This window comes from Rhinolophus sinicus, linkage group LG13 (genome assembly GCF_036562045.2).
Source record: "Rhinolophus sinicus isolate RSC01 linkage group LG13, ASM3656204v1, whole genome shotgun sequence".
NCBI classification, from domain to species: Eukaryota; Metazoa; Chordata; class Mammalia; order Chiroptera; family Rhinolophidae; genus Rhinolophus; species Rhinolophus sinicus.
The window spans coordinates 300,140-316,235 of record NC_133762.1 but is presented as its reverse complement, the minus strand read 5'-3'; the positions used below and the strand labels follow the sequence as shown (position 1 = coordinate 316,235).

General features: G+C 46.3%; 1 protein-coding gene across 4 annotated transcripts in view; it reads right to left on the bottom strand.

Annotated features, from left to right (window-relative positions):
- Positions 1-16,096, bottom strand: part of HERC2 (HECT and RLD domain containing E3 ubiquitin protein ligase 2) — a 154,051-nt gene that overhangs the window by 28,126 nt on the left and 109,829 nt on the right. For all 4 annotated transcript variants that reach the window (XM_019753190.2, XM_019753191.2, XM_019753192.2 and 1 more), the window contains exons 58-70: positions 15,761-15,842; positions 15,515-15,658; positions 14,157-14,247; positions 13,708-13,885; positions 13,446-13,527; positions 13,200-13,371; positions 12,407-12,551; positions 11,060-11,285; positions 7,529-7,700; positions 6,308-6,494; positions 5,621-5,761; positions 2,952-3,143; positions 352-505 (exon numbers count right to left, since the gene is read on the bottom strand). In XM_019753190.2, the coding sequence (XP_019608749.2) occupies positions 352-505; positions 2,952-3,143; positions 5,621-5,761; positions 6,308-6,494; positions 7,529-7,700; positions 11,060-11,285; positions 12,407-12,551; positions 13,200-13,371; positions 13,446-13,527; positions 13,708-13,885; positions 14,157-14,247; positions 15,515-15,658; positions 15,761-15,842 (1,966 nt within the window). The remainder of the gene's footprint in view (positions 1-351; positions 506-2,951; positions 3,144-5,620; positions 5,762-6,307; positions 6,495-7,528; positions 7,701-11,059; positions 11,286-12,406; positions 12,552-13,199; positions 13,372-13,445; positions 13,528-13,707; positions 13,886-14,156; positions 14,248-15,514; positions 15,659-15,760; positions 15,843-16,096) is intronic.

Sequence of the window (16,096 nt, the reverse complement as noted above, 5' to 3'; positions counted from 1 at the left end):
GCCACAGAAAACTAGATCCATCAGGCATGTAGCATTAGGTCTAGAGTCTTCTGTGGGGCAAAAGAATTAATGGGGGGCAGGACCTGCACTGGGTATGGTGGAGGAAGAGGTGGGCAAATCCTCTCCCCCCAACTGGGTATGGTGGAGGAAGAGGTGGGCAAATCCTCTCCCCCCAAAATATATGTAATTCTGTGGTTACACAGAATTGTAAACAGTGATGCCTCTAGTCCTCTGCAAATCAATTAAAAGGCAAACTGGGGACAGGGACAGCTGTGGCACTCTTCCTGGCCTGGACACCTGGCATTTTCACTGTCTGCTGAGACCCCAGCCCCCAGGGATGGCCATGGGTACCTGGTATCTTCACTGTGCCACTGGAGGAAGTGTCGTCTGTGTAGGGGTGGCTACTCTCTACCACCACTGGTTGAGAGGACAGACGGCCGCTCTGTGAGTCTGTGGCTACGTCTTCCAATTCAGTGACACAGAGCTCCAGCAACATATCTGCCACCTGAGGGAGGAAGTAGGGGGTCATAAGACTGCCCTCTGCTCGCCCTGCTCTAGATCTTTCCACAGGGGCAGGAGGCAGGGTGGAGGACTTGGGAGTTTAAGAAATTGAGTTCAAACCAGGGCTCGGTGTCCTCGCCTATAAAATAAAAGAGCACAGAGCTCGCAGAGGAGCTGGGCAGCGGGGGGATCTAGTGCAAGTCGCCAGAGGCGCCTGACACACACAAAACAGTATGCTCCAACTGAAGAGACAAAACACCTGTGACCACAAGACCGAGTATTTCCTGCCTCAGGAAGGAGCAGAAAGGTGACAAAAGGACCCAGATCCTGGAAGGCACTGGGGGTCAGGCTGGAGTGCAGGGGACAGAGGGGAGCGGTCCCAGCCACCCAGCCAAACAGCGGCAGGCAGTCTGCACAGGCTCCACAGACACCTGGGTCCTCCTGGCCCAGGACGGGAGGGGGGGTGTCGGCCCCGCACCACATCCTCCACAATCCATAACATCCTTGAGTCACTTCAGAACTTAAATGATCAATACTGGTGATTACAAACTCCTTGATGGCTATTTTTAAAAACAGGAGCATGTTGTGACAGCAAAATGCATGGACCAACACATTTTTTTAATTTAGAAAAAAACAAAACTATTCTCTCTTCTGTACTTTTCAAAAACAAGTAATTATTTTTCCCTGTTTTTCTTCACGTTTAGATAACAGATTAGCTTAGTAAACAGCTTTATGAACGACAGACTAATCGCTGCCATCGAGGCATTAGCATTATAAAGCCAGATGTCTCTCTCTCTTTTAAGAATCCCAAATATTACGTCTGGTGGGACATAGGAGTAGCGTCTTGGCACCAGCCAAGGCAGTGTAAAGACAGTTCTACCTCTGTTTCTGTCTCCCCTGAACCTGGTGTGTCCCTGAGACGCAGATATGAGCGTCACCAACTCCTACTGCACAGCCCACCAGGGTCGTCTGGGCTTCAGAACCTTTCAGGGCAAAGCCGGTCAGTCCCCAGGAGTAGCTGGCCACCTTCTCAGGAGAGGGTGACAGAGGATCGCAGACATGGCCCTGCCCACAGAGCACTCAGGGCCCAGCCCCGTTTCTCCTACTGGCAGCCCAAGTGTCCTTTAGGCAGGGACAACCTTTCGGGACCTCAGCTTCCTCCTCTGCCAAAAAGGGACCCGCCCTCGATACCGAGAGTGCCCTGAGCACTGAGCCCAGCTGATGTGTGACAATCTAGGCAGGCTTACCAGGCACGCACGTCCTCTCCTCTCACAGAGGCGATGAACTTGTGAAAAAATTAACATTGTACCTGTGACGATTCACCTTGATTTAATCTCTTAGAATTACGCCAAGTAACTTGCCTTGAAAACTAAAAAATAGGGAACCTAGAACGTTTTCAGTTCTTCCTATGATTAAAAAATGACAAGCGATTTGTTATTTCTTAATAAAATATCTACCAAACTATTTACTATGTTCTCAAGACCACTCAAACATACTTAAGTACTTTATGGTTTTGGTGGTGGTGCTACTGGGCCCAGAAAAACACAGATGACACGGCATCAGACCTCCTAACATGGCCAGCTCTAAAAAAAGCAGAGCAAGGCCGCTGATAAGTCTTTAAGGAAACCCAAGGACTTCAGGACTGATCAATCTTATTTCTAAGATACACTGATATAAGGCCAGCCATTATGTGGCGATTCAGATTTAAATAAACTCCAGTTCCTCAGAGGCATCAGCCACATTTCAAGTACTCAGGAGCCATGTGTGGTCAAGCACTCCCCTACTGGTGGCCTGGTACAGGACACAGCCACCACGGGAGAAAGTCCTACTGGACCCCGTGCTACCAAATACCAAAACCTCTTTTAAAGCTGTAATAGGCAGAGCACTGTGGTGTCGGAGCATAAGGAGTTAGACTAATGGAACAGAAAAGAGTCTGGAAATGGTCCCGAACACACAGGAACTTAGAATATGATAAAAGTGGCTTTCAAGACACTGGGAAAAGATGGATTAGTCAATAAATGATATTGGGCAACCATGTTTGCCATCGAGGAAAAAATAAAGTTGGGTCCCCACTTATCCTTGCATCAGGATAATCCCAGATGGCTCACCAAGGTCAAGGTCATAAATGCAGTCATAAAAATAATTACAAGAATCAGGAGAGTTTCTTTAAACAATGTCATGCTAGGAAGCCTATTTTCAGCCTGATACAAAATCCAGGAGCCATAAATGAAAGACATAGGCAGATCTGAGATCGTAAAAACAGAAAATTCAAAATGGCTAAAAATATCAAATGATGTCAAAAGCAAACTGGGGACAAGGGCAGCACACAAGACAGAAAAGGATTTGCTTCACAGGAGTCCCACTGCTGTCCCCTAGAAGAGCCCCGAGCCCCAGACAAGACACAGTGGCAACGGCAGCAGGCACAACGCTCCCTTCCGGCTATGGCTCACCTGTGGGTAGGCGGTGCCCATGCCGGACAGCACAGCCGAAAGCACGTCCCTGCCCTTGTCCCCTGCCCGGCCGCACACGGACAGCTTGAGCAGGTCCACCAGGACGCGGGTGTCATCCGAGACCAGCAGGCTGGTGAATTCATCCAAGGACTGTGGCTCTGGGCCTGAGGCTTTGCTCTGGCTTTCAACGCCCTACAAAGCCCAACAATGAAAATGAGGAATGGTATGTTTAGACAGTCACCAGTACACCCATAAACTCAAAGTATATGCAACTACTAATGACGAGTAAGGGACTGTCAGAGGCACTGAAGGCCATAAAATACCAGGTGAAGAAACATCAGGCCCCTAAAATCTCCACCACCATGTACCATGCTTGCAAGACCAATGAAGTGTTTTACAAATTAACAACAGCACCTATCAAAAGCAATGCATAAACTATAAATAAATGACAATTTATACTGTGACCAAGTTCATAGCATAGGTGTAATAATAATAATTCGGAATAATTTATGCATTAAACCCTCATCCAAATAGCAAACGATGAGTCCAGACACCTAATTTATAAATACGTGTAGTGATTTTCTTATTGTCACAGATGGTTACCAAAAATTTCCATAGGATGTTTTTACCAGCAGTGACAGAATTAAAAATCAAGAGTTCCAAACATAATTAAAAATAATGCGTGTCTGTCCTCAAAGGGGTATAGTGAGAAGGTGTGAGCAGGGAAGACCATCTGGTGGCGGGAGCATCTGAGTGGGCGGGGAGGGCGTCCATGTGTGGGGGTGACTGGTGACAGAGCCAATCCAAGTGGGAGGTGTCCCTGCTTTAGGCCAGCCTAGGGAAAGGTCACAGGTCAAGCAGGGTCAGAGCATATCCCTGCGGAGGGCAGCCTGGTTTTGAGTGCCAGAAGCTGAGTGGGGGAAGGAGGGTGCCCGTGTGTGGAGTGCGGGTGGAGGTGGCAGCCAGAGGGAACACTGGCACCCAAGGGGAAGTAAATCCACTGTCAGTAGCATGAGCCAGGTTTCTCACTCTCAGAGAAGAGAGTTACAAATACAGAAAGAGAGAAGATTCGAATGAATCCTCTGCAGAGCTTGGCTTCTAGAAACTATTCCCCACTAAAAAGAACCAAAACTTCATGGAGAAATCTCTGATTTCTGGGTGGCACATGAAACATCTTGCTGAGCCTAGAATTTTGTGTTGTGGCAGAAAGCAAAAAAACACCCAAAGATTGATGGGAGCAAGTTAGAAAAACAGATATAATTCTACCAAATACTTACAGAATTAACACCAACCCTTCACAAACTCTTCTAAAAAAATGGAAGAGGGAACACCGCTCAGCTCATTGTATGAGGACAGTGTTACTGGTACCCAAAGCAGGTAAAGACATCACAGGGCAACTATAGGTGAGCAATGCTATGAATACAGGTGCAAATCCTCCACACAACAGCAGGCCAACCCAGTGACATACAAAAGGATTATATGCCCCAGACACAGAGAGGGAAGGAGCCAGGACAAGCCCTGTGTTGCTGAACTGGCATTTAAAGCACTGGTCAGGATGGCTCATGGCTTTGAGTACATAGAGAAGAGGCTGGAGGAGAAGCAAACGCTCACCCGCGATCCCATGTTTGCAGAGGGCCTAAACCAAGGACACACAGTAGCTCATCAAGCACCCAGATCTTGGTTCCAAGTCCTGGGTCCACTGAAAGGAACCAGGGCTCCCTGGACGATGGCTGAGTCCAGGCCAGGGACAGGACAGCTGCAGGATGACTTCGGGAAACACTACTGTACCAAAAGCGAGGAAGTGCCCAAAGAATCATGGGGACACATCAGAGGGACAAAGGAACCAACCAAGAAGGGATCCCAATGGCCAAGTCTGGGATAACCTGGGTGTCAAATGATGACAGTAATGTTTGCCACTATTTGAGTAAATCAGGATTCCATGAATCCATACCAAGATAGACAGATGGACAGACAGACAGAAAGACAGGCAGGCAGATAGACAGACAGGCAGGCAGGCAGACAAGGTGAGAAGGGAACAGTCTTCCTTACAGGAGAATCATATTCCAAAAGGAATGATGAAATTCCAAAACTCGCCATGTGACAACTACCAAGTAACAATGCATTCAGCTAGAATCAACAGATACTAGAACTGATGGGTGAAAACAGAATGAGGAGCGAGGTATTCACATGGCCGCAGAATGAATCCTTAGCACACTTTCATTACCCTCCAGTGGAGAAGCCTGGCAGACACTTTACGCAAGTGCTAAGAACAGCATCACCCCCAATGCAGCAAATCAACAACGCACACGGCCCAAAGGGATGCACAGAAAAACCATCCGTCGTGAAGATGAAAGAGACAACACACTCTGGACTGGGCCCTGGCCCTGGAAAGGACACCACTGGGATGATGTGCGAAGCCTGAGTCGGTCTGTGAGGATAAGCCATCCTGGACCAGTGCTCCTGTCTGTACTCGGGTATGTGCCTGGGCATGGAGTGTGGGGACTGCACCTGCCACTCCCCACCAGCGGGGCCCGAAATACTGCATCGCGGGACTACACGGACCGAGTAGGAGACCCCACCGGGTCCAGGATCTACAGGCTGCTTCTGCAACCTCTGTGTGCATTGAAGACGATTTCAAAACAAAACGTGAAAGAAGAAAGCCCCTTGACCTCTTTGGTTTTGGTCATGGTTTCCGCAATGATGCTGGCAGCTCCGGGGTCATCTGTCACCGGAATAAACGGCCGAGAAGAGGCGGAGGAAGCAGATGGGGTCACTGCAGAGGGGGTCACAGCATCCTCGGAGGAGACAATCTAGTTTAAAAGTACACAGGAAGAGGAAAAACTCAGCAACGTGCCACGCTTCCCACACCACTCCAAGAAGCCTCACCCAAAACCCCATGGGCCATCTGGAATGTTCCAGATTCTACAGTAGTAATGAACTGCTTACTGCCGCTGCCACCTCCAGTGGGGTCTGCGGCAACCCTGCAAAGTCACACACATTCATAGTCCCAGGAAAATATTAATATCCACAATAGCTCACACAAAGAAAAACACTAAAATCAGCTCACACCTCATTAAGCTCAGGTTTTCCCCAAAATGAGTTATAAAACCTTTTGGCTTTCGGAGCTTTAAGGTTTCAGAATTGTGGACAAAGGACTATGGATTTGCATTTACCAACTTTGTAAGGAAGTCTATTTCCATTTAATTGCTAAAACGTCTTCTCTTAAAATAGAGTATTTTCTAATTCAAGCCCCAAATCATAGCAGTGGGCAGAGACAGTGCCCTGAGCTGAGCGAAGGCATGACCCACACTTTCCGGAAGCTTCCTGACCCGATGCCACTCTGTCATTCACTTTACCTCGCCTCTCTTCTCTTGCCATGGACTTGGACTCAGTCTGTCTTCAGGATCGGCAGCCAGCACACACTCCTCCCCATTCATGGGACTGGCCACAGCGGACGTGTCAGCAGGGGCTGCTGAGGACAGGGAGCTGCACTCCACTGGGGCGATCATGCTGGCTGGCATCAGGGCCTCAACAACGGCGTCCCTGGCAGGAGAGAGCCAGGTCTGCGCTGAGCTGCCCGTCACCGCGGTGGGCCAGCGACCAGGAGGCAGGACGAGCTTACCAAGGGTTCCCTCATCTTATAGGACACACATGAAAGTGCTTTGGTACACAATGAACATTACTGCATTGTATTCGCGGGAAACGCAGATCTTATTTATCTGAATGACCACAGTGATGACAGGAGAAAAACTGCCAAACATAAAAACCCTCCTGGGTTCTTGTTGGAGCCTGAGGGTAACTGTTTGCTGAAAGCCACACACCAAGGGCGCCCAAATGTCCTCTCAACAACTGAGTCACCTTTGGTCTGAGACTGATGTTCCTGTGTCACTACTGATTTCTACTCATCGGGTCCATAGCACGACCCACTGAGAGCTGGGAACTCACTTCAGATCTGAGAACACTGCAGCAAAATCCTGGGAAAGATTCAGCCACCGAAACTCTGCCTTTTCAAGTATCAGAGTGCAGTGGATGACAGGTGGTCTTAACATCGCTGAGTACTAGCATCAACTAATTCCTCTTCTCATCCCCCACATATTCGTGCTTAGAGTTTATTGGCCATGAAGAATAACAAATGTTCCTGAACTTGGTTTTCTGAGTCATGTTTCAGCCTCATTAAGGTAAGCACAGAGGTACGTATCATCATCCACTATCAAAGGTATGGGACCTAAAACTCACAGTATCGAAAGACAGGCACTAGTGGTTGCCAGAGGGTAAGGGGGGTGGGGGGTGGGGGGTGGGAGATGAGGGTAAGGGAGATCAAATATATAGTGATGGAAGGAGAACTGACTCTGGGTGATGAAAACACAATGGGATTTACAGATGATGTGATACAGAATTCTACACCTGAAATCTATGTATCTTTACTAACAACTGTCACCCCAATAAATTTAATAAAATAAAAAAAAATAAAAAAAATAAAAAAAAGAAAGAAAGACAGGCACAGCACATTCCTGAGACATTTCATGAACCCAGGAATATACAACCCTGAGCTTCCAGGAGCTGGTGAAGCGGCCTACCTGGCGTACATGATCTGCAGTGCTGTGAGGACATGGGACAAGGCCTGCTGCTTGGCCAGGTTTCCATCCAGTGACAGGAGGATCTTGGCAAGAGAAGGGCGGTTTGGCTTGGCACTCCCTGCACTACTGATTTTATTACTGGCAGCAGATGAGTCGGCATCTGAAGGTACACCTAAAAAAAGAAAAAGGAAATTTGGGTTCAATTCGTAAGACCACAGTTTGTTCTATTTTGATCATTTGACCTTTCAGTTTAGTTCCAAAACACACTGCAATCTGCGTTTTGCTATTTCACAGATTAGGTTCATTAATGGTCTTTCAGAGTAAAAAGATCTCACTTATTTTATCTTATCTATACTTCCATAAAGAAGCTATTTTCAGCAAAGGTTCACTGTAACTGCAAAAAGATACAGCTACTTTTGCAAAAGGCACTTACAATAATTTATGTTATACATATGTAAGCTGCAAACATGCTGCAATAACTGTCTATATTTACTTACCATTGAAAGTAAGACAACAACAACAACAAAAAATCTAAAACAATGGAGAGAAGACAAGATGTCCTCCAATAAACAGTCTTATTGGTCACGTTCCAGCTCACCGCCCTGAGAGTTCCTGGTCTCAGCAGAAGGAAGGGCCTGTGTGGAGCCAATGGTCTCTGTGAATATAGGTGTCAGAGCTCATGTGAGGGTGGCCCGTGTGGCCAGAGTTCCCAGGACAGGACCACAGAAGAGAGAGATGCCCAAGAGTGCCCTGGCGAGGTGCCGTGCCCTTGCCCACCCAGCAGAGGGTGTGGCAGACACTGGTGGGTGCCTGTGTGAGGTGGAACTGCCCAAAGCCACAGACAGAACTACGTGAAAGGACAAGAGGCCTAGCACACAGAGGGGAACACCTTGCAACTTACAGGGCCCTAAGGAGCGTACACAGGAGGGTCTTGCCTCAGTGGTGGGGAACAATTAGCCCCAGACTAACATTGGGTCAGGACCCTCTTAACAAACCCAAAATCAAGACCCAAATGGATCAAACTTTTTCAGAGTAACTTAGCTGTATGTAAGCTCAAGAAGATTTATAGACATACACAAATCTCCGGAACATCCAGAGCAAAAGTCACAAGGGATGGATCCCAACCAAAAGTTACCATGTAAGCAGAAAGGCAGGAAAACACTGCCTAATTCAGAAGTAAGAAGAAAAACCAATCTGAACAACCCATAAGTCACAAAGATATCAGCAGACAAGGAACTTAAAACACTCATTACATTAATAATATCTGTATTCCATATGTCCAAAACAAGAACTAGAGACATAGAAGATACAAAAATGCCCAAATCAAATTTCTAAAGAGTAAAGTACAATATCTGAGATCAAAATAATTGGTGATATTCACAGCACATTAGAAAATTAACAAAAGACTACTGAATCTGAAGACATAGCAACAGAAACTACCCAAAATGAAACACAGAAAAGAATGTGGAAAATGAAGACAGCATCAGTAATCTGTGGGGCAACTTCAAAAGACCTAAGGTACGTGAAACAACAGTTCCTAATAGAGAGGAGACAGGAAGCTACAGAGAAAAAATTTTTGTGAAGAAACAGTGACCGAAAAATCTCAAAATTTGATGAAAATTATAAACCCAAACATCCAAGAAGCACAATGAACCACAAGCACCAGAACCATGAAGCCATCCTATAATCAAATTGCTCAAACCCTGGGAGACAAAGAAAAAATCTTAAAAGCAGTCTGAGAAAAAAGATACCTTCTATACAGAAAAACAGAGATAAGAATGACAGTGAATCCTCAATGAAACAATGCAAGCTACTAGACAGTGGGACATCTTTAAAAGCATGGAAAGAAAAAACTGTCAACCTAGAATTCCATACCTAGCTAAAATATATTACAAAATAACAACCAGTCAGACATAAAACGCTGAGAGGAAGTATCCCTGGCACGTGACAGGACATAATAAAGGAAGGCCTCTGAGCAAAAGAAAATTATGCCTGACAGAAACATGGACCTGCAAAGGAGGGGGGAGCACACAGAAAATATCCACAGAAGTGAATAAAGAGACAGTCTTTCCTTATTACTTAAATCATTTTAGTAGATAACCCAATGTTTGAAGAAAATTAATAAAAATACTATGAAATTTACAGCATACAAATAAATGTGTGACAACAATAGCACGAAAGCTAGGAAGGAAGAAACAGAAATATACTGTTGTGTGATTCATATACTACATGTGAAGTGTGTAATGTCACCTGAAGGGAGACTGCAAGTTAAAGGTATATAATACACACCTTAAAGCAATCACTAAAGTAACACAGTAAGTTAGAGCTCATAGAAACTGAAGGAGAAAAAAATAAAATCATAAAAAATGATTCAAAGGAAGGCAGAAAAAGACAACAATGAACAGCTAGAACTAACAAAAAATAGCAAGATGATAGAGTTGAAACAAATAGACCAATAATCATATTAAATGTAAGTGGAATAAACACTCCAATTAGAGATTGTCAGAGCAAATTTTAAAAAGCAAATTCCAACTATATGTTGCCTACAAGAAAGCTTCTTTTAGTAGAAAGACACAAATAAATTAAAAGTAAAGGGATGAAAAAGATGTAACACAGTCCATCATGGTATGTGGAATAACAAGGCTTATGTACTATAAAGCACTGATCAAAAGAAAGCTGGAGTCAGACAAATTAGATTTTAAAGCAAATAATTTCAAAAAGAAGGTAACTGTCATGATAGCAGAATCAGTTAGCTAAGGAGAGAAAAGTAAATATTTATTAGAAAAGTAGGAAGATCCTAAATCAATGACCTACGCTTGTAATATAAGAAACTAGGAAAGAACATATTAAACTAAATGAAGACTTAATAAAGATTAGAGTAGAGACCAGTGAAGTGGAAAACAGAAAATCAGTACAGAAAAATCAAGAACACCATAAACTTGTTCTTTGAAAAAAATTACTAAAATTGATAAACCTGTAGACAAACTGGAAAGAGAAGATACAATTACCAATATAAAAAATGAGATGGCATCACTACAGATTCTACAAATATATAAAAAAAAAAAAAAAAAAAAAAAAAAAAGAAGCAAATATTAAGACCAATTTTATGCCAATAAATTCAACAATTTAAATGACATAGACAACTTCCAGCAAAGGTATAAATCTTATTAAAAAAGAAATAGGTAACCCTGTATTTATTAAAGAAATTAAGTTTTTGGTTAAAAAAACAGAAAGAAGCCCTACAAAGAAAACTCTAGGCCCAGATGGTTTCACTGGTGAATTCTACTGAAATCATACCAATTCTACACAAAATAATCAGGCTAAGCGAAAAAAGTGAGACTAAAAAGAAAAAGAAAAGTGACCCCCAGGGACAGAAAGTCATCAGTGGTGTGGGAGGCAGGAGGGCTGGGAAGGGGATGACACAACGCTGGCACAGCATGGCTGCCCGTAGCTGGCGTCAACATGGTGGTGCTACTCAAGTCCACGGCGCGGCTGTACCCGCAAAAGGAGCTCACAAGCACACCACCTTACCCAAGTAGGAAGCACCTAACGAGTCTCTTGCAGTCTGGAAGAGGACAGGTTCGTGGACGGAGGGCGTCGCCATGTCGACCGTTGTCCACGCCACACTGTGCGAAGACCCGCAAGCCACTCGCGTGATCTTCTGGCCTTCTAAGCCTTGCACAAGTGTGGGCTTTCTATTAACTGTGGTCGTGCCATTGCCCTGTTGGCCATGGTCATTGTCACCCCAAGCATATACCTGTTAAGGGGTACAAAACACAGTATTTCAACATTTTAGAACATTTTCTTTAAATTTACTTCACAATTCTTGCCAGTGACTGTATTTACGTAACATCAATCCAATGAGTTCACCTACTGTTTTGTTAGAGGAAGGAGGGAGGTTCTCCTCTCAATTAAGTACAGTAACTTATTTTTTCCCTTATTTTACAAAGAAAAATGACCATAAACAATATGCTCATTTTTCAAGTGCAGGAGTCCCCCCCTTATCCACGGTTTCAGTTATCCTCAGCCAAATGTGGCCCGGAGCCCGTCACAGCAGCTCAGGGGACAGGCAGCACGCACCCCGGACAGGATGCCCTTCCATCACACGGGCACGCACACCCTCTGAGACTGCGACAACCCAGACACGCATGCCAGTTCACCTCACGGGCATGTCTTTGGGACGTGAGAGGGAACACATACAGACGTGGGGAGAATGTGCAACTCCACTCAGACAGTGGCCCCGGCCAGGAATCGATCTTTTTTTCCTCATCAATATTATATCATAATGACGTTTAACAAAATGACATTATTTGAGGACCTGCTATAGATATGGTTTGGTACTATCTGCGGTTTGAGGCATCCACTGGGGGTCTTGGAACGTGTTCCCCACGGCTAAGGGGGCACTGCTGCAATTCACTTCTTGGCTTTAAAGAGTTAGAAGGCATAATTCACTTTTACTTCATTTTGATTAAAAAGCAGTGTGCTAAGCTGTTGTCATCAATGAATTTTTAAAACTACGGTATAATGTCCGTGGGCCTATCATGGTATGGCTTCTCAAAGTGGGAAGAGGAGTAATACCGACAAGGGTAAGTTTGTTTCTCAGATCTTCCCATGAGCTGTCAGTTTCTGAAGCAAAACATTGCTCCTACCTTAGCTGGAGGGGCACCTTCAACAGCCACCAGCCCCACATGGGCTCTCGGGTCAGAACACCTGCCCCCCTGACATGTGCCTGCCCCACGCTGATGACTGAGCAGGCAGCAGGCACTCACAGGAACACAGAGGACATGCCCCCTCCCCCAGCTCTTCACGGACCAAGACCCATCTCATCTCAGCACGAGTGACACTGGATGACGAGGACTGGTTACGCCCTTGGCTCACCTGCCCTGCGTCCGTGACTGCCAGGCAGTGCAGGGCCCCGACGGCCACGTGCACGATCTTCTTCCCTCTCAGTCCTTCCACCACCTGTGGCTTCCTTACGTGCACATCGGAGCCATGGCCCAGCCGGAAGTAATCACCCTTCCCCCTGTGAGGAGCCACACACGCGTCAGTGTACGGTGACAGTCTGGGAGCGTTCCACAGTGAAACACTCGCTGCCAACGGCCCTAGCTCGGCGACGTCACAGTGCCCCGCTCTGGGGCTACGTGATAAGGCAGGACACCATTCACTCTGCTAGCAAGACCCCTCAGGTGTGTTTCCCACTATCTAAGTTACTGAGGTAGGTTTTCATATAAAGAGATTGGAAACATGATGAACAACCTCAAATGCCTCTTAAAAGTCCTCTCTGGTGCAATTTTTCTCCAGATGCCTCTGGGTCACGATACTCAGCAAAGGCCCAAAGCCCGCTGGGTGCCTTCTTTAACAAAATAAGCTTCCACAATAAACACACGCGCACTTTTTCAAGATGAAAGAAACCAGAAATCTGTTTCCCGCCCATCTGGTCAGCAGGCTTCCGGCAAAGTTAGAAAGCAGGAGAAGTCTCCACGTAAACCTCACCCACATAGGAAAGACAGTGGGGCTACAATGTCTCCAGTGCTCTTTTCCAAACAACCCAGCTATAAGGAAGTTTCTTCTTCTACTGTCACCAACCCCATTCAAAACAGATACGAGGGCAGAGATGCCCGGATAGTAAAAACCCCCCTCTGAGGCTGCCCGCACACATGAGTTCACCTACCACGTCCACACCACGCCTGACTTGGTGAGCGCCAAGGAGAACTGAGCGCCACACTCGATCTGGCACACCCCCTGGCCGTTGAGCCTCTCGATGTTCTGGGGAACGTTGCAGCCTTCACTTCCTCCCCGGCCCAATTTCCCAAAGTCACCGTCACCCCAGGAAAATACCAAACCTAGGTTTAAGAAAAAGATTCCTCAGGCCAGCGTCTCACCACACGCCCTCAGAGGTGCCCAGATGGGAGCTCACCTTCGTCGGTCAGAGCCAGGGTCTGGGCGTCTCTACTCCCACACGCAACCTGGATCACTCGGTGACCAACGAGAACTTTCACCTACTCGAGCACAAATTGAAAAACAGAATCAAGCAAAGCACGTAGGGAAGCAGGGGGATTTTGTGCAGACTGGAAGCCAATAATGCACTTGTCCTAAGAACTTTCCTAGACACGAAGCCTATCTTCTCGTGAAACCAGCACCTGGTAAGCTCTGTAAGCAACGAAAATGTCCATAATCACCATTTTAGGCTTCAGCTGTGTGGTGTTGTCCCCGTGGCCCAGACGGCCATACTCTCCCAGGCCCCAGGTGTAGAGCTCCCCGCTGGATGTGAGGGCTGCGCTGTGCGAGCTCCCACAGGCGATGTCCCGGATCCGCTTGGTTTTCAGAGCCTCGATCAGCCGGGGTTTGTCACAGTTCCTAAAGCCAGAAGAAATCGCATTCCCTGTGATCAGCACAGCCTTTTCAAAGCAGGCACAAAAGGATGTCTCCAATGATGCACAGCTGCAGATCGGCTTAACAACCAAACTTAAAACAACACGTGGGGCGCAGTCACACTCACAGGTAGTTTTTACAACTATACTTTTAGGTTCCGTTTTCGTAAATCACCTGTCCTATGTATTTTCTGCAGAATAACCATTATTATCAGTAGCAGTTTCTTATTAGGAAGTAATACGGGAACTGCTCTTACATTCTGCTGAAGTGGCCGAGCTTGCCATCGTCACCTTCACCCCAGGAAAACACCTTGCCGTCCACAGTCAGCGCAGTGGCGTGCCGGCCGCCTGCAACATTCACACACAAGTGGGGGCCAGAGTCAGTTAACAGAAAGCTCACAGCATAAGCTCCAACTGCCTGGCACGCAGCATGTATTCAATGAGTACGTGTGGATAAATGAACAAATAGGGCCAACTTTTCAGGGTGACAACTACATAAAATAAGCTAACTGTTTATTAAATGACAAAGTTGAAATCATAGAAAGAATTTTACTTGCAAAGAAAAGGTAAAATAATGCCGTTTATTATGGCGTTCCTGTTAAATAACTAAAAGATCAAAGTCAGATGAAAGTGAAAACAAGTGCCCTAGCAATGAGTCACATTATCGAACACCATGGCAGCCAAACCTCTGAGAACCCCAGCAGGGGGACGATTTGAGCCCAAATGCCATCATTCGCAGTCTTCCCATCACACCAGCTCCTGTCTCTCCCGGCACAGGCCACCCTCCTGCCTCAGGACTGAAGATGACCGCCTTCACTGGCATTTCCTTTGTCACCTGTGCCCCTGGCAGCTCCTGGGCTCCCAGTCCCCCACACACGCCCAGAGAAGATGGACACAGAGACGTTTCAGGGAAAGAGCTCTAGAGGGGCTGAGCGGCTGGAGGGACGCACATCTTGTGTTACCCAGAGCTGTAGGGCCATGTGCCAATGGGGGTGGACACAGAGCTGCCATACTGGCACTGGAACCCCTCCAGATTTCTCCATAGGAGAAAAGCAAATGTCCACCTCGCTCAAGCCACCATCACATGGTGCCCAATTTCAGCCTGTCCGGCACAAGCTGAGATCTGCGCCTCACTCAGTCCCAGTCCTCTGAGGCCTAGCAGTGCTTCAAAGTGACACTCAGAAAGGGTCGGTAAACTTGATTAATGGGTCTTCCTTATCACTGGGGTTCACAGACACTTTGGAAATCTAGAGAAAGGTACAGGTTCTTTCCCAGAAAGATAACATCTTCCAGCACAGAGTATGATGATTAAGAGACACTGGGCACCTGGGGCCATGGCTCCCAGACTGAGAACCCTCCTTTGAAGGATGCCCCACAGTCGGGAATACCAACAACCACTGATCCCCAAAAAGCTTCGTGTAGCAACAATGACCACCTGGAGGTCGATGTTATCCAGTTTCATTCCTGATAACTAGGTAGGACTTGGAAAAGAACACAGGACACCTCAGAAAACATTTAGGGCTCTAGCTGCTCGTGGAGTGTGCCAACCCCACCTGGTACCTGAGTGGAACATTTAGGGCCCTAGCTGCTCGGAGTGCACAGACCCCACTGATACCTGAGTGAACAGCCACCTTTTTGACCACGTAGCTGCTGAGTGCCGTGATCTGTCGAGGGATGGGCACCGTCCCGCTGGCCATGCCCAGCCCAAGCCGGCCGTTCGTGGCTTCCCCACAGGCGTACACCTTCCCTTCCACAGTCACTGCGAGGAAAGAGAGTGAGCGGGGCTCACGTGTCACAATACAACAACTGTGTTTTTAGTGCTAAGCATAATTTAAAATTTTTAATATTAGAATAATCATACCTGCAAACAAACTTTTGGAACCACCAGCCACCTGTACTGCATTCAGAGTAGACAGTGTCTCAGAGAACGAAGGAACCTTTATCTAGAACAGGATTATGTTTTAAGCAAAAGAAGGAAAAAGACAGTTTTACTTCCACTTTTCAAATTACAAGTAACCTTATTAGATGATTCAAGGAATTGTTAATTTGTGTGATTATGTTAACCAAAACAGTGATTTTCTCTTATGGATACACAAGAAAGTATTTTAACAATGAAAGATATACCGAGATTTACTTTAAAATAAACAGGGGTGGGGCTGTGTAAAAAATAAAGGCAAAAAACATGACCATCTGCTGG